The sequence below is a fragment of the Podarcis filfolensis genome, assembly GCF_964270895.1.
Source record: "Podarcis filfolensis genome assembly, chromosome: 10".
Lineage (NCBI taxonomy): Eukaryota > Metazoa > Chordata > Lepidosauria > Squamata > Lacertidae > Podarcis > Podarcis filfolensis.
In genome coordinates this window covers 31,787,309-31,814,570 of record NC_139612.1, presented here as the reverse complement: position 1 = coordinate 31,814,570, position 27,262 = coordinate 31,787,309, and the positions used below count along the sequence as shown (strand labels likewise).

At 42.4% G+C, this 27,262-nt stretch overlaps 1 protein-coding gene and 1 long non-coding RNA gene across 6 annotated transcripts in view; one reads left to right on the top strand and one right to left on the bottom strand.

The window, feature by feature from the left end:
• Positions 1 to 2,877, top strand: part of PTPRB (protein tyrosine phosphatase receptor type B) — a 76,944-nt gene extending 74,067 nt beyond the window's left edge. For both annotated transcript variants that reach the window (XR_014539245.1, XM_083574300.1), the window contains exon 33: positions 2,561 to 2,877. Coding sequence is in view for 1 of the 2 variants with exons in the window: in XM_083574300.1 (XP_083430426.1) it covers positions 2,561 to 2,583 (23 nt within the window). In the remaining variant the exon portion in view is untranslated. The remainder of the gene's footprint in view (positions 1 to 2,560) is intronic.
• Positions 5 to 27,262, bottom strand: LOC310743989. 4 transcript variants are annotated; one of them, XR_014539306.1, is made up of 9 exons: positions 26,983 to 27,262; positions 26,575 to 26,837; positions 26,279 to 26,436; positions 24,299 to 24,430; positions 16,008 to 16,099; positions 15,228 to 15,292; positions 14,051 to 14,264; positions 10,065 to 10,168; positions 9,522 to 9,560 (listed from the first exon to the last, which is right to left on the bottom strand). It is a non-coding gene; the product is annotated as an uncharacterized lncRNA (long non-coding RNA). The 4 variants fall into 4 exon arrangements; XR_014539303.1 differs by lacking the exons at positions 10,065 to 10,168; positions 14,051 to 14,264; positions 15,228 to 15,292; positions 16,008 to 16,099 and adding exons at positions 5 to 214; positions 3,041 to 3,141; positions 11,184 to 11,244 and having other exon boundaries at positions 9,472 to 9,560; positions 24,299 to 24,409; positions 26,259 to 26,436; XR_014539304.1 differs by lacking the exons at positions 10,065 to 10,168; positions 14,051 to 14,264; positions 15,228 to 15,292; positions 16,008 to 16,099 and adding exons at positions 5 to 214; positions 3,041 to 3,141; positions 11,184 to 11,244 and having other exon boundaries at positions 9,472 to 9,560.

Here is a 27,262-nt window from a genome sequence, read left to right as displayed (position 1 = left end):
TTCTTTTTAAGATTAAAAAAATATAACTTTATGATACGTTAACAACATGATTATAATATAACTGGTAGTTATAGCAAAAGCAGCCATCTCTTTCAGTAAATATAAAAATTGCAATTTTGAATGTTAGCACACAACCTGGGACTTCTGCTAAAAGAGCTGGCGATGGATGGCAAATCATATAATCTGCTTCTTACGGGTAAGAAGGTATCATGAGCTGAGAAGAGAAGCAAGATGGTTCTGAGCGTTAACCCTCATTTTGTTTTTCTTCAGTTGTTCATGCAGTGCCTTTGAACCTACAACTCCCTGATATTTCTTACATTTGTGCTGTTACTGCACAGTCCACCACAAGAGAGGATTAAATATTTTTATTTAAACCAGTCTACTCCCATTGAAAAAGTTGAGAATTTACACCCCAGAACTCTGAACGAAATCTCATGGATTTATTACTGTCCTCCAACTTGACCTTTCTATTATTTGAAAGAAATCTCCGCCATTCAAGGCATCTCTAAACACCATCTAGTTCTTTCAACTTTTCATGGGCTGTACTTGAAGGCTCCATTACAGGCTTAATGTGTTTCCCTTCATGTGTTATATGTTCATATGCCATATTTTATGCTATAGAACATCACCCTTTTGCTGCCTTTTGAGGTTTTAGGCTTTCTGGAGAAGGGAGAATATATTGTGCTAATAAAATACCAGACATATTTACTATACCAAACAAACGATCTTGATAAGAATAACCTGCCTTGCCCTTCCATCACTTTCTTTGCTTGACATCTTGCTCCAGTATAGGAAGTCATAATGAGAGGATTTACTAAAGCCTTCTTATCAATTTTTGATCGTGGAGTCCTGTATAGTAATCAGTTCTGTGGTGGTAGATTCACAGAATATCTGACTATTCTGCAGCTAAATGCCCAGTAAACTTTTTATTTTATTTTTACCCATACTGACAATTTTTTTAAGTCTCTTATTTTGTTCAAGGATAGCCAATATGATATCTCCAGATGTTGTAGACCACAACTCTCTTCATCCCTGGGCCATGGTGGCTGGGGCTGAAGGAAGGTTCTGTCCCAAACTCCAGAGAGTAGGCATGATAACTATACAGTGGTACCTCGGGTTACATATGCTTCAGGTTACAGACTCCGCTAACCCAGAAATATTGCTTCAGGTTAAGAACTTTGCTTCAGGATGAGAACAGAAATTGTGCTCCGGCGGCGCGGCGGCAGCAGGAGGCCCCATTAGCTAAAGTGGTGCTTCAGGTTAAGAACAGTTTCAGGTTAAGTACGGACCTCAGGAACGAATTAAGTACAGTGGTGCCTCGGGTTAAGTACTTAATTCGTTCCCCTAGGTCCGTTCTTCACATGAAACTGTTCTTAACCTGAAGCACCACTTTAGCTAATGGGGCCTCCTGCTGCTGCCGTGCCGCCACAGCACGATTTCTGTTCTCATCCTGAAGCAAAGTTCTTAACCCAAGGTACTATTTCTGGGTTAGCAGAGTCTGTAACCTGAAGCATATGTAACCTGAGGTACCACTGTACTTAACCTGAGGTACCACTGTACCTGATTTTGATTTATTTATTTTCACAAGATTAATGGATGTTCCTTTGCGAGGGTTTGCAGTTTGAATCTCACTGCTGTTTCATAAGTACAAATGTGTGGGTGTTTTAGGCCAATTTAACTGCCATTGCTTCCCCCCCCCCCAGCAAAAAAATGATCCTACTGTATGAATTATAAAGATTTCTGTTAATTCCCTGCTAGAATTGTTTTCAACACATGTGTATGCCAACTCTCCAGAGCATAGATTATTTACAGCACTGGTGAAAGCCACTAAATAGGCTTGTTGGACTCTTACTCCTCTCACCCCTGACCACTGAAGTCTATAACATCTGGGGAGTACCAAGATGGCTGCCCTGAAAAAGATACTATTTTTTTAAAGAACCTTTTCCCCTTTCACAGAACTAAAGTTCCCAGAGTTCCCTGGGGTAAGGAATGATGGCTTAACCAGTTCAAAGCTGTAACTCCAGATGGGAGGAAGTCCTACAAAACTATGCAGCACTTGCATCTGAGTAGACAAGTTTAGAACTGCACTGTAAGTCTGTAGTATAGATGATACTGAATACTAATATGGCTACCTCCCCACCCCACCCCGTTGCAGAGCTTATGTCCTTTAAGAGCTGTGTGATAAGCAGAAATCCAGCAGGAAAGGCTTAACCTAATCACAGAACTCGTATGCCAAAAAGAGCTTTCTTTCCTCAATTTCTGCTTTTTATATAGCTTGGTTTTGTTATTTGTTTTTATTTAAAAGATTTATAGGGCAATGTCCTATTAGCATTAAAAAGGCAGGAGTCCTGTCAAGAAAAAAATATATATGACTGTTCTGTCTTGTTGTTCTAAGGCACAGTTGCCGCTTCCTTATTTTGCATAGAGACACAATTCTGGTCTCCAGCTATCTATATCATTCTAGTACTTTCATAAGGACATGTTTACAGCTGGCACTGGAAATACGAAAACAAAACCATTCTGTGTGCACTTCCTAACTTCCGCTTTCTTTTTGTTTCAGATGCTGTTTATTCAAGGCACTAAAACTCCAACAGATTCCTGCTTGTTGCAGTTGTATCTGTTGATTTTTTTAAAAAAAATATTTTATGCACTACAGAAGTGCCAGACATGTTTGATACTGTGTATAATTTATTAGTCTGGTGACATTTTTAAAGTATATAATTTAAATATAATAGATATTGTTGTATATAAATGTACTTTGCTATTGTGTAAATATGTATTTTATCTATAATGTTTATATTAAGCTTCAGATAATACTATTTTTCCATGCTAAAGTTATTTTAATGAATTCTCCCCTATAAACTATCTTTTGCTGAATAAGTAGCAAGTTTTTAAGCATGAGACAAAATTGTGTAACACAACACTTCCAGGCATGGGTGGGCAACCAGCACACCTAGACTAGCTCCTCCTTGCATCTATGTTGTTAAGGGTTAAAAATTACTGATCATTCAAGATTTGCAAAAGCATGCATATTTCATACCTTGTGAACTGTGATATCAGCTTCCATTCATCTGTGCACATGTCATGTTCTTTAGACTTCTGAAGGCATCAGGATTTTAAATAATAATGAAGACTGCAATCCTGAGGGGGAGGGAGACAATAAAGAGACTGTCATATTATAGGTGACAGGGGAACACCTAGCACTAGGGATAATAGCTTCATTGATGCACAGGAAACTGAGGTGGTGCTCCAGAAAACCTGCTAAAGGTTGGGAAACTACAAGGAGGAAGCAGCTGGAGAGAATGACTCATGGTTTCGGTTGTCTCTGTACTAATGCACAGAGTAAGGGGAAACAAGCAAGACAAATATGAGCTCTTAACACAGTATGGAGAAGACAGATAAATACTATTAGGTGACAGAAGGCAGAACACCTACTTTACCTCTTTCGTTACTCGAAAGAAAAGCAGTGCCCAACCTGTTGAGAACAGAATAAACGATGCACAGAGGGAGCTACAGCCCAAGATGTGGTAATGGAACATCTAGCTACCTTAAATGAATTCACATCTCTGGGACCTGATGAAGTGCACCCAAGGGTACTAACCTTCCTTGGAGGTTTGTTTTAAAAGATTCCTTCATTGCCGGGAGTTGGATTAGATAACACTCAGGTCCCTTCCAACTCTGACACTCTGCCCAAGGCCTGCTGCCTATTTTTCAGCATCAGATTAATTTCCATTGAGACACTCTGGAATGAACAAAGTTGCTCAACTTTAAGAACAGCCAGCTGCTTTAATTGGCTCACTTTTATGAAGGTGCTGCAATATGTTAGGTCAATAGGAACAGATGCAGGGCATTAAAGAGTTCTATTAAATAGAACATTGTTGCTAAATGGGACAATAAGTTGAGATTGAACTGTTTCCACTGTTGACACTTAACTTCATATTTTCACTATAAAATGAATATGCAGCCTGATCTGAAAAATGCATGCAGTGAATAAACACTTACACAGCACAAATGTTTTTTAGATGCAAAGGCTAGAATATTTGTGCAGCACATTAAAAAAGTTTTGAAGACAGATCCTGAGTTTGATGAGAGACCATCTGATAGAAAAGAGTCTTCAGCCCAATAAAGACATAAAGACTATCATCAATCCTCTCTACATGTGGAGGACAAAGGCTCTATATGCAGAGAGAATGAATTATAGCCAAGATTTTGCCACATTCTTAAAATACTTCAAACCTTACTGTTCATTGCAAATTGCTTTCTTTCCAAAAGAGGTAGAGGGGGGTCATTAATATTTATAGCCAATGTTGTGGTGTTTCTGGACACACCACACAAAGAACCCCTGCTGCACTTCATCTAATTACTTCATTTGCATGCCCCCTTTCTGACAAGGTGCCCGAGGTGATGTACAAAAGAAAGCATTTACAGTCAAAAGGCAATGCCAGTAAAATCAAATTTTCAAGCAACAACTGGATACAGAAAACATAAATACAAGTAGCAGCAAATTAGGAGAGATATTTGTTTATGGCACAATACTACACATTGCCTACTCAAATGTAAGACCCACTAAGGGCAATGGCACTTACTCAGCAAACAAAATAACTAAATCGTAGATGGCAAGAAGAGAGGTAGCCTGCCAGGCTTTCACAGGGTCTCTGTCCATACAAAAGCAGGGATAGGAACACTGTAGCCTTCCTAGTTTTGTTGGACTACAACTCCCATCATCACTGACCATTGGCCATGCTTCCTGGGACTGTTGGGAAGTGCAGTCCAACAACAAATGCTCCCCATCCCTGACCTACATTCTCTAATTCAATCATGTGACTTTTCAGACGTTTCTGAACTACAACTCCCTGACCATTTGCCATGCCAAAATTGCTTAACAAAAGTGACGTGCACCTCCCCCATGTAACCTTAATAGGACGTGAATGTTTTATATAGGACACAATTCCCCTTACACACATCATACAAACATTTTTTTTGAGGGTAAAGACTGATTCATGTGACCCCCAAACTGGTCCTAAGATTACGACAACTGAAAGCACACATTGGCTAGCTGCACGGTAAAGTGGTCGTCTCATAGCTTTCATTAGTAACTGCTGTTATAAGCTTGTGATTCTTTTTTTCTGTTCTGATCAACCACATGTGGAAAAACTCATCAAACAGAGTGTTACGGTCAGCCAGAAGACCCCTGCACACTTTTTTATATTTTCAAACAGCAATGTGGTTGTTGGTAATCCATCTAGTATTTAGGAGGAGGAGTAACTTGATAAAACCCATTTTTTTAGCCCTCAGTGAATTTGCCCAGAACATGGGGTTGTTGAACAGAAGCACAGAATTTATTTTTAAGGGGACCTTTGAGGGGCGTAGCAAGGGGGGTGCGGTGGGTGCGACCAGTGGCGTAGCGTGGGTTGTCAGCACCCGGGGCAAGACAAGTAATTTGCGCCCCCTAACCCGTGGATTTGCGCCCCCTAACCCATGGATTTGCCCTAACCCCAGATGTTGCGCCCGGTGCGGCCGGCCCCCCTGCACCCCCCACGCTACGCCACTGGGTGCGACCCGCACCGGGTGTCCCCACTGAGGGGGGTGACAAAATGGTGGGCGGCACTCACCACAGGGCCTGCAGCACGCCCGAGCTACGCGTCTCTCCTGGGAGTGACACGGTGGCTTGGGCGCCTGCAGGCTCAGTGCTGCCCCAAGCAGTCTGCCCATTGCCTCCCCCTCAGCTGTAGGGCGGCTGAGTGGGAGGAGGCAGGCAGACTCCTTGGAGGCCCCACGGTGCCCCCAGGGGTGGCTGGCCCCGCCCCTGGGCGCAGGGCACACGCGCCACCCCAGGCGCCCAATCGGCTTGCTCCGCCACTGCCTGCCACTCCTCTGTCTATTGCCTCCCTACTCATAGGAAGACTTCAGCAGGCTTCTGGCTGTTTGGCTCTCTGTTGTTAACAGCAGGTATCTGTTTAAACTGGTTGGACACAGGCTCAGCTAAGCAGAAAATCAAAGTTAAATTTAGAATCATTTGTCTATGCTAGGAGAAAGAAACTGGGAGCCAGTGTGCAACCCTCTTGTCACCAAGGAGACAGATGGAGCAGATGCTTCTTCGTTTTTAGCGCTTTACAAACCAGGTGTTTTTCGGCTACAAAACGCATGGCAGGGAACAGCTGAGGAAGAAATTTCCCTCCCTGATCCCATAGAATCTAATTCCACTGAAGGCCTTCCAGTGTGGCCCTCCCTTCACCTGCCGTGGCCGTTATGTTCCTGTGCTGGCAAATCAGCACATTCCATGACTCCTTCTCAATAGCTATCATACATAGTTGTTATTATTATTATTATTATTATTATTATTATTATTAATTATTATTATTATTATTATTATTTATGCCCCACCCATCTGGCTGGGTTTCCCCAGTGGGAGTGAAATGGAAAGTAGTGTGTTCAGAGAGATTATAAATTCACATTGCTTCTTACTTCCCTGTTTACCTACCAAAACAATGCAGTGGGAAGGAGGGGAGTGAATTTAAATAATCAAAACCTTGTGTCTCTTTTGAGGGCAATTGATTCGACGTTCATCAGCAATCCTGTTTCTTCAGCATCACGGCAAAAATGAGATTCATTACCAGTAATACAATTACAATGTGTTGAGCAACTCTGAGGAAACATCAGCTGCCCTATATAAATTATCTCCGAGATCTATTAAAGTGTCATCTTTCTGCTGAGGAAATGAATCCTATTCAGTAATATATGATGTGAGAGCAAGCATTTTGGATTGTACATCATTCGCCAAAGAATACAAATGACACTCCCTTTTCTCATTTCCACTGCTCTTTGTTTTCATTTTTCTCCTTTGTACACTCTGTGTATACAAATAAGACCACATCATTCTGCCAACAGCCATTTCAACCACTTCAGGAAGCCACACTTGTGATTGGTTCATGAATCTATTGCTCCCCATTGTTACCATAGTCTCTGCAGAATCAACATCTGGTATGTTCCCAGAGACCAGATGAGTAAAAGTATTGACAGATTACAATGCTTTTGCATAAGGTTGGTACCACTATCTGCTATATATTTTGGAAATTATTTGTCTCTTTGCTATGCCTCTGGACACCATTTATAGCAAAACCAAACTGGAATGCTGCTCTCCTTGTACATATTGGCCCTCAAATGAACTCTCCCCCGCCCCTGTTTTTACTGTATGATTTAGTTCTTGAATTCTGCCGAAGAACAGAGTTGATCTATTTAATTACTAGCAGCCTCACACCCAACATTGCTTGGGAATTCTAAGAAGAAACAACAACAACACAGTTTTGAAAGGTTCAGCCCACCCTCTTGATTCAAAATGATCTAAACACAGATGAAAACCTGCTCCATGATCTCAGGAACCACCCTGCACAATTTATTCTGTGAACTGATAATTGCTGCAAGCAACATAGGCCACTGGTCCCAAAGCGTATGGGAAACCGCTCTACTGGGAAAGCTAACCAACAAACTCAAACTAGCGCAGTGACAAGCTAAGGAAGATGCCTTCACCCCAGTGTGGTTCTCCTTTATTAGATACACAACACAACAGGACAATGACCTATTCCCCCTTCAACAGCATACAAATCAATATGGCTCACCTGACCCAACAACCTAGCCCACCTCCCTCACACAAATAAACCACACCGCAATCAACTAAACACAACCAAGCAAGCTCAGGAACCCCTAACCTCTCGCAATATCAATAATAAATACTCAAACAAAGAACCTGCCCATGCTGACACAACCTACCCCCTCAACACTAAGAATAGGTGACAGAACAAAAGAACAATACAGTGGTACCTTGGGTTACATACGCTTCAGGTTACAGACACCGCTAACCCATAAATATTACCTCGGGTTAAGAACTTTGCTTCAGGATGAGAACAGAAATCGTGCTCCGATGGCGCGGCAGCAGCAGGAGGCCCCATTTTCTAAAGTGGTGCTTCAGGTTAAGAACAGTTTCAGGTTAAGAACGGACCTCTGGAACGAATTAAGTACTTAACCCAAGGTACCACTGTATCCCCATTTCTCTCCCCCCTCCTCAACTGCAAGATGTCTATGACAAAAATGTCTCTCACCAAATGTAAACAAACTATGAAAAAGACTGAATTCAAAGTGGAGACAACAGATGCACTGTTCCCCTGTTTATCTGTTTGTAACACAAAAAACCAATAAAACTAATTAAATAATAATAATAATAATAATAATAATTGCTGCAAGCGTCCTCATTGCTGTCACAGAGCATTCCATGACATCAAAATGAGCTAGACTATCTGTGTGCATCACTAGAGTTCTGTGTGCAAAGCAGAACCCTTTAGAACTTTGGGTCATGTTAATACATTTTAAATGTAGGTACAATCTAAAACAAATATAAACTAAGCAACATGAAACTAATTTGGCAGTCCCTGCTTAGCAATCCAACACTTCTGATGAGCTGTGCTAAAGCTGCACATGTTATGCCAGTATTGAGTTTGAGCTTGAGTATCGGACTAGGATTGGAGAGACATGAGTTCAAATCTCCACTCACTTGGTGACCTTGGGCCAGTCACTATCTCTCACCCTAACCCACTTCACAGGATACTTTTGTGGATAAAAATGGAAATAACCTTAAACTTTTTGGAGGGAAGAAAGGATATATTTATCTAATAAATAAATGACATGTGATTAAAGTAATAATTCGATGCAAGGAAATCCCATTGAATTAAATGGTGCTTATTCACAGGCAAGTCAGTATACGACTGCATCCTAAAACAGCAGATTAGGCATGCATGATGCAGGGAGTTTAAGCCAATGCAAAATTCCCTTTTTATGAAATACATCGTTAAAATAACAAGAGAGGATAGTCTAAAGTTAATACTATTTTATTAAAAAATAAAGCATTGCAGCAGAAACCATTGTTTCCTTTGCCAAGGAAATGAATTTTCATGCTGAGAACTTAGTCCTACAACATTTCTGTTTATAAAACCAGAACTCTATGGATTTCAGGAGAACGAGGACTCCACAACCTCAGTTCATCCTATGATCCAGATAAAGTTAGGCACTTTCAATTTTTCTTCATTTCAGCAGAGAAAAACTCAACATATTATTATTAACTCTTCAACATCACTGGGACTTAAAAAATCATTAATGTTAGCTGGATTGTACTCTCTGTGCATGAGGGAGGGTGTGTGTGTGTGTGTGTGTGTGTGTGTGTGTGTGTAAAAGCACTACTATTCCTGCAACTGTCTAAGTTTACAAAGGATAAAACTGTGTTCCATTTAAATCATTAAGGCACATACAACAGGCATAAAAGCAAAATGTCAAACTGGCAGGCCAAAAGCAGATTTCAAAAAGGAGGCAGCTAATCAAACACCTGGCAATTTGCACTACGCTGCTGGTGAATGAGTCTGGTAAGCTTGTTGTACTCATTTGTTTTGCTATCATTAAAAAATAACAGATATGGAGGCAACTCACTTGCTCCACAACACTCCTGCAAAGGGTTGGTGTCGGAGGTAGATGGCTTGTATTACTCAGGGTCTGTCATTCCATGTTTTCCAGAATGCCTGAAAAATAGGTATGTGTGTGTTTAAATGGTTTGAGTTTTCTGCCAAATAATAATCTAATACAGTATCAACTTTTAATCCAGGAATGGGCAGCCTGCAGCACTTTCATTTTATTTTATTTTTAAAAGCATTAACTAGCCAGCTCATTAAAAAAATATTGTGGCACTGCCACTAAAATCATCATCATCATCATTATTTATTAAATTTCTATACCACCTTTCATCTGAGGGTCACAGGGTGGTTTAAAATATAAACACACAACACAATAACCAACAGAAAAATAACCCCCATCCCACAGTTTAGAATATCATAAAATCATTAAAAAAATACAGACCTCAAGCAGTGCTCAAGCACTCAGTAAATCTATCCTTTAAAAGCTCTTGGCAAATCAGAAATGTTTTCAGTGGGAGGCGAAATATCAAAATTGCAGGTGCCTGTCTGATTTCAATGGGAATAGTGTTGCGAAGTAGGAGTGCCATGACTATGCTGAAAGGTTTCATTTACATAGAAACTTGGCCTACTTTGCTGTGGCCTCTGGCATAATTTCAAAAGCCATCTGCACAAGCCAGGCCTCAGCCAAAGGGATTTGTTCCTCCTCTTACAGCCTCCTGAGTGGGAAGAAAACGAGAGGTGTCAGAAAAGGAGAGATGTGGTAAAAGGAGGGACAAAAGTGGGTGGCCCTGACCACTTTGGACTTTGGCCCATTGGTCCAGCCCACCATCAACATAGATTAGTTTTTGGCCTGATAGATTTATTTATTAAGAGAATGTGCCCCTCAACAACTCAGGGGTGGGGGTGGGGAGGGACGTAGAGAATATTAGATTAGGCTGTAGATCACAACACTTCTCTGATGAAAATAGGGATGTCCTATTCTATTATTCATAATAATGTTAAGAATAATAATAATACCCTGCTCATCTGACTGCGTTGCCCCAGCCACTCTGGGCGGCTTCCAACATATATAAAAACATAATAAAACATCAAACATTTTTTAAAACTTCCCTATATAGGGCTGCCTATAGTTGGAGATGCGGGTGATGCTGTGGTGTAAACCACTGAGCCTCTTAGGCTTGCAGATCAGAAGGTCAGCAGTTCAAATCCCCACGATGGAGTGAGCTCCCGTTGCTCCGTCCCAGCTTCTGCCAACCTAGCAGTTAAAAGGCACACCAGTGCAAGTGCTGGGAAGGTAAACGGCGTTTCCATGCGCTCTGGTTTCCATCACGGTGTTCTGTTGCACCAGAAGTGGTTAGTCATGCTGGCCACATGACCCGGGAAGCTGTCTATGGACAAATTATTGAAAGCTAGATGAGTGTCACAACCCCATAGTTGCCTTTGACTGGACTTAACCGTCCAGGGGTCCTTTACCTTTTTACTTATCTCCTTGGCTTGGGGGTTGCATAACTCCATACCATCCAACATTTCTCCTATGAAAATAGGGATGTCCTAAGGAAAAGTGGGACATTCTGGGATCAAATCAGAAATGGGGATGCCTTCTGTAAATCCGGGACTGTCCCTAGAAAATAGGGACACTTGGAGGGTCTGGCAACACAATTGTATAAAATAACCATGTACTCTAGAGTAATCCCATTAAGGTTCAATAATATTTGTTATAGGTCACCTCACCATCAACAGATGTTCAAAGACTATCTACAGAAGCAGAAGACCATAACTTTGCAACTGGTGCCTGTTGAACACACCAATAAAAGAACACATTGGATTATTTTTAAAGTCCTTGGGGGGTGGAATAGTGATTTTGACAAGCTCATTATATTTAAGAAATATTGTAAAAAAAAAAAAATTAAAAAATTAATCAGATCCAATTGCATGTAGAAGTGATTAATTTTCCATGGGTTATTTGAAAGCAAAGCAAATAAATAAAATAGTGTTGCTAAAAGCCAAGCAGCCAAACACATATTTGATAGAGGGAAATTGTTTACAGCAGTCCAGGAATTATTCTGAAATATGTAGACTATAAATTCTGTTCTGACCATTGAAGACTTTAAAAGTATCTGGGGGAATATAATACATTTTATATGCTGCATTATTGTATCCATCTGTGTTCCTAACAAACCATTTACCAACCAAACATAATACAGTTATTGTTGATTTAAGTTATGTATCTTAAGTGTATTTTTATACTGGAATCAACAAATCCAAACTCTCTGAGCATGTGATGCACGTTTTTATGAACAGTTCATAAATAAAACAATTGCTTATTTAAAGCAAGTTCTTTGCATTCTACCGGACTGCTTTTTTGTATTATGGATTTTCTTGTCAAGCTGTTCAGAGAAAAGGTCATCAGGAAGTTTGATTGGGGAGAAAAGCATTTCCAGGGAACTTAAAATTAATCAAACGCCCTTCCTTTATATTTCCTTGTACTTGTGTGTCACAGATAAATAACCCTGTCGCAACTGATCATTAACTTCTTTCTTCTAAACGTGTTTGCCTTTGTGTTTTTAGCAAGCAAAAAGAATACTGTACATTTATAGCCCCATACTAAACATGCTTAACCTGGGAGTATATTTCACTCCCAAGCAAGTTTGCACAGATTTTCAGCTCTAGACTACAAAACCCATACAAATCTCATGCACATTTACCAGGGGGAAAGCCCATTGAGGGACGTGGGTGGTGCTGTGGGTTAAACCACAGAGCCTAGGACTTGCCAGTCAGAAGGTCAGCGGTTCGAATCCCCACAACGGGGTGAGCTCCCGTTTCTCAGTCCCTGCTCCTGCCAACCTAGCAGTTCGAAAGCATGTCAAAGTGCAAGTAGATAAATAGGTACCGCTCCGGCGGGAAGGTAAACGGCGTTTCCATGTGCTGCTCTGGTTCACCAGAAGCGGCTTAGTCATGCTGGCCACATGACCCGGAAGCTGTACGCCGTCTCCCTCGGCCAGTAAAGCGAGATGAGCACCGCAACCCCAGAGTCAGTCACGACTGGACCTAATGGTCAGGGGTCCCTTTACCTTTTAAAGCGCAATGAACACAGTGAGGCTATTTCTGAATAAAGGCTGTCTGGTTACTTGGTATATTATGCTGTCCTAAATTCCAGGAACTAGAATTGTTGGTCTTTCAAAAAGCACCCCATGGCCCATGGGCAGAACATATGTGGCCCTCCAGATGTTGTCAGATTCCAACTCTCATCAGCGCCTGCCAGCAAAGCCAGCAAGGGTGCCAACTTGAATAAAATATTGTGGGGGCCCAAGGTAAGCCCTGCCCCACATAATGGATCAAATGACAAGGTCCACACACCCTATTTGAATGGCAATGCCCAGCAACTTTGCAGGGGCACAGCTCTCTCAAATATTTTATTGCAGGGGCCAAAGTTGCCACGGCCCCTAGGAGTTGGCTCCTATGATAGCCAGTGATCAGGGATGCTGAGAAGTGGAGTCCAGCAACATCTGGAGGGACAGAGCTTTCCATCCGGACTAAGCATATAAAAGGATTTCTCTTCAGTTTAATGGAGAAGAACGGCAGCTCTGTCCCTATGCCAATGGCAGTGGAGTTGCCACTTGGCCTGGTCTTTTCAGAATACTGGATTCCCAGGCATAATGTGTAGTTTAGCACTAGCAGGGCTGGCCCACCCATGAGGCAAGGTGAGGCAACCGCCTTGGGCGGCAGGCTTCACGGGGGCAGCAGATCCAGCCTCCAAGGAATGCATTGCCTGCTGCTGCTGCCACTGCCGCAGTGAGAAGAAGAAGAGTTTAGATTTGATATCCCGCTTTATCACTACCCGAAGGAGTCTCAAAGCGGCTAACATTCTGCTTTCCCTTCCTCCCCCACAACAAACACTCTGTGATGTGAGTGAGGCTCAGAGTGAGGCTCAGAGAAGTGTGACTGGCCCAAGGTCACCCAGCAGCTGCATGTGGAGGAGCAGAGAAGCAAACCCGGTTCACTGGATTATGAGTCCACTGCTCTTAACCACTACATCACACTGGCTCTCAGTGAGAGCAACGGCTGTGGCACGCTCCTTGGAGGCCAGTTCTGCCACTACAGTGGTACCTTGGGATGCGAATGGGATCCGTTCCGGAGCCCTGTTTGCATCCTGAAGTGAACACAACTCACGTCCATGCATCTGTGTGTGCGCAGGTCGCCTTTCGCCGCTTTGGCGCATGCGCATGACGTCATTTTGACTGTCTGCGCATGCGCACACGGCGAAACCCAGAAGTAACGTGCTCCGTTACTTCCGGGTCGCCACGGAGCGCAACCAAAAAATACTTAACTTGAAGCACATTTATCCTGTCTCGGCAAGTAGAAGGTGCTGCTGGTCTCCTCCTACCCCAGGAAGGAAAATGTGGGGTGCCCTCTGAGGATCTACTGGGCTCTGCACCCAGCTGACGTGATCCAGAACAGGCCCCTCCCCCCACCATGATGGCCTTTGATTCCCAAGGGGGTACCATTTTGTGGTTCGCCTCTGGTGCCAAAATGTCCTGGGCTGGCCCTGAGCACCAGCATAGGCCTCCTGTTTTCCATACTATCGTGTGAAAGCTTACCAGGGAGGTATGGAACTCAGAACCAAACTTGACACATAAAATCTGTGAATGAGACCCCCATCGTTGTTTCAGTCAAAGGGCTTGCAGCTGGGTCGGGAAGCAGTACTGGGTTCTAGGGTTGCCATATTTTGAAGAACCAAAAAGAGGACACATTTGCCGACTTCTGCTTTTAACTATGGGTCGCTGTGACGACTCTACCTGTGGAAAAGAAGACCTGTCCCAGAAAAAGAGGGCATATGGCAACCCCGCACTGCAATTTATATCTCAAATATACACACTCCAGGCTAAGGTTTTCCTTGCAGGGCACAGAGCAGCTTCAGGGAGAAGGGACAATTTAAACTGAGAAAAATGTGCAGTGGGAAAGGTTAAGCCTTCTGTCTGCCTTGCTTCTCCTTTGACTCTATTCCCTCCTTCCTGTTGCTGCTTTGGTTGGTTGGTTGGTTGGTTGGTTGGTTTAGAACAGGCATGGCCTAACTTGGCCCTCCAGCTGTTTTGGGACTACAATTCCCATCATCTCTGACCACTGGTCCTGTTAGCTAGGGATGATGTGAGTTGTAGTCCCAAAACAGCTGGAGGGCCAAGTTTGGCCATGCCTGGTTTAGAAGAAGCTTCATGATGTCACCAATGTCCCACTTCAGCACAGGTCTCTCACTTCAGATCTAGTTTGGCTCATTAACCACATGGAAATGGCAAGAGCATCACACAGGTCACTGAAGAAGTGCTCCTAATCCCCATGAAACTGTCTTATACAGAGGTCTCCCTAGCTTAAGTACTGTCCACAATGGTGGACAGTGTCAATCCTTACATACTTGGATGCTTAAGTTATGTCATTTGGGACAAAATTTGATTCGCAGTAGACATACATCTACAAGCTTGGAAAACCACATTCTTTGATTTCCCCTTGCTCCCCAGTCTGGGTTATGTGTGAAGTCTGGGGGCATGAGTGAGCTTTATTGTGAAGTTAGGGGTGGGTGGGGTCAGGGAGATGCATCGAATTGACTCCAGCTTCTGCATCCACAGATGGGCATTCACATTCACCAGAGGCTTCCAGCCAGAGCATAACAATGACAAGGGGGACCTGCAGTCAAACGTGCAGCTACTTCAGTACTATTTACCTGAGCAACCCCATGCCTTTTTTTTTGAGGGGAGGAATGTTTCACCCCCATCCACTTTTTACCTCTGAAACTTCCAGACATCGTCTCCCGTTGGACCAAGGAAAATCTATACAGCGTTGTGGTGAACCTTGGAGATTTAAAACAGAGGAGAAAAATAATTAACAGAACAAGTTTTTCTAATTATTGAAAAATTCCAAGGCAGGAAATAAGAGCTGTGCATTGTAATACTGAGATCATTCATAATGGGAGCAAATTACTAAGTGGAATGGTAAATTAACTGTGTCCATAAACTATAAAATTGATTTTCAGCTTTATCTCCCCCCTCAGTATGCTGCAGTCCAAAGGCAAACTACTATTGCCTCTGCTAGAAGGGATCATTTGAATGCTACCCTCACCCCTGTACAGGAGGTCACAGCAAGATAATTGGCTTCGTCTGACCTTTAAAATGGATGTGCTCAGCAATTACAGGAACAGGAGAAAATCCAGTATCTTAAAAAAATATAGTGGAGATGGCCATGAACATTCTGAAATGTTTCCAGCTGTGGTGCATTAAATACTAACCTTTTTCAGAAAAGAATTGTTTTAGAAATGATTTTCCCCATTTTTTTCTTAATGCTCTTTGAGAAAATGCCTTCCCCAAGCAGGTATTGTTGACACAGGGGGCAAGTGCAGAAGGGATTATGAGCCATGTATTTTTCGCATGCTCTGTCTCCTCTTACTTGAAATATAAGCTACCTCCTTGAAACCGAATTAGACATTCGGGGGGGGGGGGAGTAACTTGTAGCTTTCATCAAGTAAATTGTTTAGCTGAAATCTGTTTCTGGGCAGGTAACTTTACTTACAGTTGGAGCAAGGAGGAGCTGGCAGTCCTGAGCCTTTTTGGATCCAGTACCATTGTCTCTCAAGACAGACGGATGCCAACAACTTTGTCCAACTGGGGAATGAAAAAGAATCTGGGATGCATCACAGCTGGGCTGCCTAGACTTATCTCCACTTAAAAATAGCCTTTCATAAAAATGGCAGAACATTCATCATCATCAATCCACCAAGGCCCTATGGCCTCATCCACATGGAAACTTCCCACACAGTAGGTTGTAGGGAGCAACCAGGAAGACATGGACCATATTTATTTATCTCTTGCAATTATTTATAAATCCTGCCAAGGTGGCTTACATATTACATATTTTAAAAATAGCAACGTATGAAAAACACATATACTTTTTTTGGAGGGACAGCTATTTTAGGCCACCAATAGAGCAATCCTAACCATAACTACTCAAAAGTAATTGGCTTTTGAATTCAGTGGAGCTTACTCCCAGGCAGGTGCAATTAGGGTTGCTGTAACATTGTGAACAAGGGCAGCCAGTGATGAAGAACAATATGGTTATGAGCTCTGCAGACAAACATACGGAGTGCTTTAGAAGGATGCTAAAATCAAGTCAAACTGCATTCTTGGGCCACAAAATAAGGGCAATCTAGGTAGAACTCAAGGGACGCGGGTGGCACTGTGGGTTAAACCACAGAGCCTAGGACTTGCCAATCAGAAGGTTGGCAGTTCGAATCCCCGCAACGGGGTGAGCTCCCGTTGCTCGGTCCCTGCTCCTGCCAACCTAGCAGTTCGAAAGCGCATCAAAGTGCAAGTAGATAAATAGGTACCGCTCCGGCAAGAAGGTAAACGGCATTTCCGTGTGCTGCTCTGTTTCGCCAGAAGCGGCTTAATCATGCTGGCCACATGACCCAGAAGCTGTACGCCGGCTCCCTCAGCCAATAAAGCGAGATGAGCGCCGCAACACCAGAGTCGGTCACAACTGGACCTAATGGTCAGGGGCCCCTTTACCTTTACCTTAGGTAGAACTCAGGCAGGTTTTTGCTGGTATGGAAGTGGCTTCCAGTATGTGATGAGCTGCTCCAAAGTGCTATGTCTCTAGAAAAAGAGGTAGCAGCACAATGAACATCTCTCTTGTTCTCTTCTAATGGCGATGGTGCCCAACTGAGAGGTGTCAGAACTGAGTTCTGGTGAGTTCCGGCTGGAAAAAAAAGTCCTGGTGCTCCATCACATTTACTTTTTGAAATCTAAAGAGATCTTTTGATAGCAGACAAGGATTGAGCACTGGGGCAAAAGGTGATGGAGTCCCAAATGTAAAAAAGAAAGATAGATGTAATACAGTTTCCTTGATGTTCACATTTCACTGAGAAGGACGACGTGAAGGAGAGATACCTATCTCTGTTCTCCCCACACAAAAAATCCACATCTCACAACTGACTTTCCTTTTGTAGTGAATATGTTTTGGGGTTCAATTTTAGAGGGACAACCCTTCAGTAGGAAAGTATGTGAACAATGCCTGATTGCAGGACTGAAGAAACAAAATTCACTCAAAGCTTTGTGCCTTAAGAATCATCACTCTTACAACCTTAGAGATCCTGGAAAACAGTGCAGGAAAGTGTGCATTTAAAAACTCCAAGAATGTTGAAGGAATCTCAAGGGGAAACATTGTTTTTGCATTTCAAGCTCATTTGTTCTCATTTAGCTATGAGCGTATTAAGCTTGTAGCTTTTACAGAAGGCACATCACATACTTTTCTGCATACTTCCTTCTATACACATCATCCTTCATTTACTTTTGCTGTGTTCCTTATCTCAGTAATTAAATTATGCAACTCATTTGAGTGTCTTGGACAACAGACAGTGTGAAAGATGGCGTCTAAAGTAGGGGAATATTACTATACTATTGTGGGCACATATACCCCAGAGTAAATTGCTTATTTGGAACTTTCTGTGTGGGGCTTAATGTCACCCATGTGTTGAGGCCAAGCCTAACTTTATGGGACTGATCCTAGAATTGGTTGTCCTACCATTCTGTGTATGTCACCATGAGGATATGGTGGTGCTATTATTGAAGGAACGGATGCATTTAATGCGGACATGAGACTGGGGGTCCTCCAGACCAGTGAAGATTTTTGCAGGTGTATTTTCTGCAAAAACAGTGCATTCATGGTGGATTTATACCGGACTGCCCCCTCATCATTCCATTCTATGAGTTGTTCTGTGATGCTCCCCCAATGTTATCACACTGTTGCCATCTTGAAGGGCACTCTTGCACTGTAGAGCAGGGGTCAGCAAACTTTTTCAGCAGGGGGTCGGTCCACTGTCCCTCAGACCTTGTGGGGGGCCAGACTATATTTTTTTGGGGGGGGGAATGAACCAATTCCTATGCCCCACAAATAACCCAGAGATGCATTTTAAATAAAAGGACACATTCAACTCATGTAAAAACACACTGATTCCTGGAACGTCCGCGGGCCAGATTTAGAAGGCAATTGGGCCGGATCCAGCCCCCGGGCCTTAGTTTGCCTACCCATGCTGTAGAGCAACAAAAGTGGAGCAAACCATTAAACCTGAACAGTCATGCTATAAAAAGTTGCAAGATTTCAGCAGCAAGCTACATGGCATACACTGATTGGAAAGGAACAGCATAGCCACCCCAAAATGTTTGCAGGCACAAACAGTATTGAAAGCAGCACAAATCATCATGAATGCACAATTAAAGGGACATATTGAGGGGCCCTGGATGTAGCTAAGGTAAAGGAACACCATGATTTTTCCAAAACCATTAACCAGAATTATATTTTATTTATGCAACAGGAGACCTTTTCTGTCTCATAAATGGTCTTAACAACACCAGCTTAACTAACAATGTTGGGCAAACCTCAGGTTTGTTTAGTTTGCTTCAGCTTTATTTAATTTGCTCTGAAACCTTGAGCCAAATTGAATCAGACACTCAGTTTCCACTTCTGTGACAGAGTCAACCAACCACAAGAAGAAAAAGCAAGTTGGATATAAGTAACATCCCTGTAACATCTTATGAATCTGTGGAGAGAATTACCAATAACCAAGTTACAAGTCAGTCGTAATGGTCTCAGTAAAAGACGGTAAGGCATGATTAAATCTCTCTGGCATCCATCTGATAAGTGCATTGAGCTGTGATTTAAATCCCAGTGATTTGGTGCTAAATCTTTTCCTGGATTGCACCAGGTGCTTTTGAAAGTTATGTGGTACTAGGCTTCAGGTCTGAAAGCTACCATTTCAAAAACGGTCGCTAAATTTGGTTTGGTTAGGTTATTGGTTTTCCAACAACAAAGTTGAGCTCAAAGCACGTCACAGCCATAACAAAGCAGGGGGAAATTACATCATGCCCCCATCAATATAACACTATTATTAAGATTTTTGAAATGTAAGGCATCCTAGTGCTGCAGCAATAAAACTGCTAGCACATTTGCAAAGCTAAAATGGGTCAGATATGGTTTCAGATTGGATGAGTGACGGTGTGTTGAAATTCCTGCATTGCAGGGGGCTGGACTAGATAACTTTCAGGGTCTCTTCCAGTTCTACAAGTCTATGATTCTATAATAGTAAAACCTGAAATCATTTCAGATGTCCTCCTTGCTCTGCTCCTGCAGCTCTCAGACACACCTCACGATGACAGTTGTGTCACAGCTCATCCACATTCACGAACAGAAAAGGTCACCTGAATCAAGTCCATGCCTACAAAAGGATATTGTACTGGAGGGGAGGGGAAGAGTCCCTCCAACAACCTTGTTTGTAGGGCAGAAAAACTGGAAGCTACCCACCCAAGGTGTTCAGCAGTACTCTGTTTCTGGCCTGGACTGCTAACCCCTCTCTTGGGCCCAGTGCTCACATTGTCCATTATGCCGGCATCACCTAACATTCTGCAGTCTAATATGGCTTTGAACATCAGTTACATTTACTGTTTAGCTTGTTTTCCCTTCTCTCAGCCAAGCAGCTGCAGCACTCCCCATCAAGCTGTGTTCAGGTTGCTGCATTGTCCCGTATTATTCCTTTGTTGTTGATGGCTCTTTGGTGCCAGTATTCTATTTTCTACAATTTATATTTGTTTTTAACTTTTAATTAACTTCCAAACAGTTCTTTGCTTAATTTTGCCTGTATTCATTTCCCTAAACCGCCATAGCTTTCAAAATATTTTCACAAAATCCATTCCATTTATAGTTTTGGGATATATTACCATGCAAATATGTGCATTTCATGCTCAGCTCCCTCGATAAAACATAACTTGATTTTCTACTTCCTTGCTAATTTGTTTTCCTGTGCGGACACTATTAACTTTCACGGAGCACAGGAAAACAGCCGGTTTTCTTTCTTAATCTCATAAAACATTGACCTAATAAAAACCACATTTCCTATTATTGTCTGAGCATGTTATTCAGTGCTGTTTCTACGGGGCTGGCAGCCGACTTTATGTTCTTTTTTCAAGACTTGATGCCCGATTACATTTTTATAGCGTTCTGGAACCACTTCAGGGAGCTGGTGAGGAAAAGAAATTACATAAATGCAAACATGAGGTGTCCACCATGGTTGCCATGCACAACCTTGAAGAAAATGGCCGCCAGATGTTGTTGCTCCAACTCCCATCAGCCCCAAGCAGAATAGCCAATGGGCAGCGATGATGAGAGCCAGAATCCAATGAAAGTGCAAGAGCCACAGGTTCATCACCCCTGCTTTAAAGCATTTGGCATGGGGGGGCAGGGAATCTCTGGGATTCAAGACAGTTATTGCCAGTTAAAGTACTGAGGTAAATAAATAGTCTGACCTAGTAAAAGGCAGCTTCGTGTGTTCCTAAACTCTGTTTAATTCCATTGTGCTCGTAATTTCACCTCATCAATTTGTCTCTGTTGCTTATTTGAAACTTGACAAGATATGCCCAAAATAGCTAACTTTAATATTATGAAACTCAAAACAAATTAGAGTAAACTCTGCCAAAGCAAAAGGCAAAAGAGATAGGTACAAAGAAACAGATGAAGGGGAAATTATTCCAAGTATATAGGAAAATAATATTAAATTGAACGAATTGATAGCATTTAGGAATCTGCCACCGAAGTCATTCCTGGCTGCTCACTGATAGCCATGCCACAGTGGAACAGGCTGATAGTGCCATTTCATGCTGCTTACTCAGAAGTAAGTGCCACTGTGATCAATGGTTCCGACTCCTAGATAAATGTGCATTAGTTTGCAGACTAAGTGCCTAACAATGTTCTGAACTGCTGTGCAAAGATAGGTATGTAAATGTTATAATGCTGTTTTTAAAAATCAGTGCTACACACCATTTTTCAATTATGCTTACAGTTCTAATCACACTTTAACGCAAGAGGTTCTGTCTTTTCAGATACAGAAATGAGTTAAACAATGTTTTAAAAATTGTCGCTGCATCACTGCAATTCTTTTTTTTTTAAAGTGACAATCAACATGCACTCAATACAGACATTTACAGCACATTGGAAGATACCAGTGGTTTCTTTGTGATGGTAGTCGCTGGTCTGAAGTACCATCACGTTTTTTCTTTTTTCTATTTTTGTTGCCATTGGCAGCCATTTTGTGCTGGGACCCCAGCTCTTTTATCAAGATATGAACCCTATTTGTAAAGCACCTTAATAGGGAACTGTTGCTTTTACCGTGTCTTCATGTCCTGAACCGCTGGCCGACTTGGCAGCAGGTCAGCACACCAACCCAAAGTTCAAGGTCTGCAGGTCAATCCACACAAACAAACTCCAAAGGTCAGTAAACACAGTCTAGGGTTGATCCAAGGAGCCAAGTCCAAAGTCCAGCACTCAGAATACAGCCCAGAGTCAAACCCAAAGCACAGTCCCATAGAAGTCGAGGGGCAGCCAAGCCAAGGTTCATCAGCACAGACAGTCAAACAGACACAACACTTCAGCTCTGCTTCCCTTTTGCACTTTGCATGCTGATTGCAGCATCTGGGCTTGATAAGGCAGGTGGCCCTCACCTGTCCTCAGCCTACTTCAGCTGAGGAATCACACACCTCCTCCCAGAGCTAGCGAGCCCCACCTGGCCAACTAGGAAGCTGGGCTGTGGGCCCTTTCCTGCCTCGGCCTCCTATAGTGTTCCTCATGCCTCAGAGTTTGTCGTGTTCGGGAAGACAGGGGCTCCTCTGGCTCTGGTGATGGGTCCTGCTGCTCTGGTTCCTGTGCAGTGACCCCCATCGCTTCACTGTCCTCCGTCGCCCCATATTTTCTACACCTCTTGTTCTCCATCCTTAGCTTGCCCCAGTGTGTCCTAGTTGCAGCTACACCCCTCACTCGGATCCTCTTCCTCCTCCCTGTTGTCCTGCCAGTTCATGACACCCCACAATAAATAATGGCTTCGGCAGTGTCAGCCTAAACAGGGCCCATCCCCTCCTCCACTAACTTCAACACCTTAAACAAGCCTTGCTGTCACCATTTATACACCAATTCCTGCTTTCACCTTTCCTGTTCCACCATCATGGTGTCCCCTGAAGTGGGTTGCTTCACCCTGCTAAACAACCTGACACGGTGTGAAGGCCAGTAAGGAAACTTGAGTTTTAAATATTCCTGGAGGTCAGGGCTATGGATCTAGTGAACATGAAGTGCAACCTCATTCTTAAAACAGCCATCGTGTTGGCATTTGGAAGGAAGGACAAGAATGGCTGCTCCACAGTGGCTAAAGAGGATATCAAAAGAGGGCACAGATTTACAAGTGCTAATTTATATGTATAAATGCATATTTAGAAATACATTTCTATATTTTTACCTCAGAAGACAATGACCACGATGTGTGCTCACATAGCTCTCTGTCTAAGGGCTACCTATTGATGGGCAACTTTAAGGCCTCTTTGATCTCCCTTCTTTATCTTTAATCTGAACTTGAATGTAGTAGTAGTAGTGGTGGTGGTAGTAGTAGTAGTAGCTGTAGTAGTTATTTAGACTTGTTAGAAGTCTGTTACTCAGTGCTATTTTCCTAGAAAAACAGGTGCTGGAACTCACCATGAACAGCTCCCTCATTTTCTTAGAATGGCAATGGTGCCCACCTGAGAAGTGCTGGAAGTGAGTTCCAGTGAGTTCTGGTTGGAAAAAAATCCTGACTATACCCTTAAAAAACATACAAAACACCTACCATTCATATAAAATTATAAATGCACACACACACAAAAAACAGCCACAGGAAGCTTTGGCAGAACACTAATTCCAGCAACATCCCCTCAGTCCATCAAGAGCCTACAGGAAAAATGAAGTCTTTACCTGGTGCTGAAAAGATGTCCTTGAAGCCACCAGGTGGACAAAGAGCTTTATGGGTCAGTACATTGAACTGCCAAAAGTTCTATGCAAGAAAAGAAATGCACATTTGACAGCTTCTAATACAAAGGACACTATGGGGGGGGCGATGACATTCATTATAAGGATATATCCTCTGCTATAAAACACATACCCAGCATCTTACGTTATTCCTTCAGTCATGAATGCTTCATCTTTCCAAATGCATCCATTACACTTCATGATATTTGGAAGAATAATATATCCCTTGCTGAGACAGACGTACTTCTTGATGTTCATTTGATCCCTATAAATATTGCTCAAGGGGAGCTTTCACGAACCTCCAACCATTTTATTTTGCTGTTGGAACTTGCCATTAAAACAGCATGATCTCTTTCTTTTTCTTTCATCTATTATCTTATCTCATTTGTAAAGTATAAGCAAACAGCTTTTTTGTTCCGTCAAAGAAATCTTTCGTATTCTTAACATTTTAGGTTAAAATATGCACTCCTTGGGAGATGATTGGACTAAAGACAAGCATATACACTAGAATAAAAAGAAGTGGAGAGTGAAAAAAATGCCATTATTCTCAATACAAACAAATGCTGAATAGTTGCTTCAGACCAACCAGTAGATGTTGCCTAAATATACATGAATAGTCTACTCTTTCAGAATAGAAGCACACAAATGAATACTTGTTCTTATACTGGAAAAGTAATTTTTCAGGACTCAGATGCTCACAATCCATGAAAATGTTTCCATGAGGTTGAGTTCAGGGAGGCAGATATGCAAGCAGGTAGGGAGGAGTGGATCAAGGAATCTGTTTCCCCAATCAAACTGGTCAGTAAATTGCAGGTTACTTTCAGAAGTGATGCGAATCACACCCATTTCCTTTCAATTTTTAGAAATCTGTTCATGTAACATATATTGTGGGAAGCATTGCTTTTAAAGATAAAACGATAGCTTGGAAAATGTGGCCCATGAATTGGTGGATTTTTATGAACTCTGCCCAGGTACCCAGCCCTACCCACCTTTCTTGGTTCAACTGACCAAATTGTGAAAAGATCTAGCATCCATCTGCGGTGCTTGTGTAAACCTCTCGTTTCTCAGTTTTGATTGCTCTGGTGGTTGTTAGGATACCTCTTATTCCCCATGCATCACACCTGGAACAAAGCAGTGGTATAACCAAGATATCATAGAAGAGGTCAGTATTACACCTTAACAGGAAACCTCCTCAAGCGATGGAGGCGTTGGGCTGTTCACAGAGGTCCTGCCCCCAACATTCAACAGCCTTACCCAACAGATCCCCACATTTCTTGTGTTGAATGGGAAGGTCTGAAGGGAGCTTTTCCTTCAATATGTATGGAAACTTCTGCATGATCAAGGACCATACTTTATCAGGGTCCCCAATTATGTGGAGGGTTCTACTTGTATTCAAGCAAACATGAGTAAGCACCCTCTTTAGACCTTCTCCAAACATTAATAATAATAATAATAATTTGTTATTTGTACCCCACCCATCTGGTTGAGTTTCCCCAGCCACTCTGGGCGGCTTCCACAAAGACCAAAAATACACTAAGATGTCACACATTAAAAACTTCCCTGAACAGGGCTGCCTTAAGATGTCTTCTGAATGTCAGGTAGTTGTTTATCTCTTTGACATCTGATGGGAGGGCGTTCCACAGGGCGGGCGCCACTACCGAGAAGGCCCTCTGCCTGGTTCCCTGTAGCTTTGCTTCTCGCAGTGAGGGAACTGCCAGAAGGCCCTCAGCACTGGACCTCAGCATCCGGGCAGAACGATGGGGGTGGAGACGCTCCTTCAGGTATACTGGGCCAAGGCCAGGGCATGAGGAAGGTCAGGGCAATATGCACCAGGCAGGACTTATGTCTGTGCCCATTCTCCCATTCACAGTTTAAATATTCACCTGTTCAGGCAAATGCTAGACAAGAACTTTATTGTCTTCTTTAAACAAGAACAGTAACAGGAAACCTCTGAATCTACCCAGGTACACCTAGGTCTCGGGCCACTTACTAACTCAGCTATATAATGACACTAAACTGTGTGTGGATATGCTTTCTGCAGACCCAACTCCTCTCAAAACGATCAAGCAAGTCATGCCCAGATCTCATTGACTTTAATATTACTTGAACAGAACTATTCTGGAATAAGTGGACTACAACCTCATATTCTACAACCTTACTTTATGCATGAGAATTGAGTCTCTCCTGTATGGCTCTTTTCTTAAGATGAAATAATTATGGAAAGACAGTTGTAGCTCCTCAAACAACGGTGTCTCAACCAAACATGATATGTTTATTATATTCAGACTGAATATACACACTGAAATGTGTATTTCATTTTTAAGGCATAGTAAAACCACTGTCTGAACCAGTGGCTCACACTTGTCTTGTAGCTAAAAGCAACACATACAAAGCTGAATTTCAGAAAAGGTGTATAGTCATGTTGAAATTATTTCCTATGTCAAATTTAGAGATCTGAGCAATAAAAAGCTAACCGGATTGAGATATCATGAGAAAAAGAAACCTAATTGAAACACATGAAAGAGAATTAGCATCCTTTAATAAAGCTGAGCATCGGAGAGTTTGCTGAAGCAGAATTTTTCAAAGTAATGGCAATATAAATATTGAATAAAACAGAAAAATCAGGACAGTTGGCTGTCTTAAAAGATACATACACCCAGCAGGATATGTTTGAAAAATGTGCAACCAAAAGGATCCTTCAAGATAGATGAAACAAAATGTAAATAAATGAGACCTCCACAGAACTGAGGAATAAAAAATGCAGGTTTAACAAGAAATGCTAACGTGGTGACCCTCCAGATGTGATGGGACTCCAACTCCCATCAGCACCAGACAGAATGACCAATTGCCAGAGATGATGGGAGTCAACATCGCACAACATCTGGAGGGCTGCAGGTTATCCACACCTTGCTTAATGGATCAAGTAGCTGTGCTACTGGAAGAATTGACTCAGTGGGCAATGAACAAACCCTTAGTAGCACTTAGAGACGTTGACATTTCTCACATGCTGTGGCAAATTTCACGCTTTTCCCCTTCAAAGCTTCCATAAAGTTCAGCCAAAAACAAAGCAAAAAGGGGAGGCATGTTCTCCTTGTCATATTGTCCCATTCTCCAGATTTGGGTGCAGCTATATAAGGGGGCAAAGCAGAGAAAACCTTATTCCAAAGGATGCAACACATGCTTACCCCAAAAGTTACGCTAAATAAGTAAGTTGCAGAGAAGTGCCAATAATGTACACTTCTCCCAACAACCTCTAGAGTCTTACATTCGGATCTACACAGAATGCACTAGGAAAAGCCCTGTTAAGCTATATGGAGAAGGAAGATGGTGCAGAGAAATGCACAACTCAGTCAGCACAGTGCCAGATTTATAATTTGTGAAAACATCTTGGGCACTGGAGAAGTGGTACGATTTGTGGCATCTGCACTAAAGATTAATTCCTGGTGTCTGGCATGTTAATGGCTTGCTGCTGCTCAGCCAGGCCTCTTAGTTCACCACCGTTTCCTCCTGCCAATCATTCACTCCAAGCTGAAAGGCAAGGAGATGATTTACCTTCTTAGAATTGATTTACTTCCACTGAGCTCACGCAAGCTGCATGGGCCTATCAGATTCTGAGGTCAAAAGAGTCTATATAAGAGAGGACAAAACTGTCCAAACTCGCTTTGCCCCTTACCTTTGCGGAGAGTCAACTGGATGATCATGTCACAGTGGGCCTAACAGGGGCATTTTGGTCAATAAGTCTTTGAAGAAACTCAAACTGCTGAAGGAAAACTCTCAATGAATTTATAACCAAATCCCACCAAAAAAGGAAAAGAGAACAAAACAAAGGGCTTTTATTCAAAAGTGTTCATCCGCACTGAGTTACGCTCAAAGGACGCAAGAAAAAGGTTTGCCATAATTTCAGTCAAATGGCAAAATGGTCAGAAGGTGGCAATTTTCTGCGTTCTGCCAAA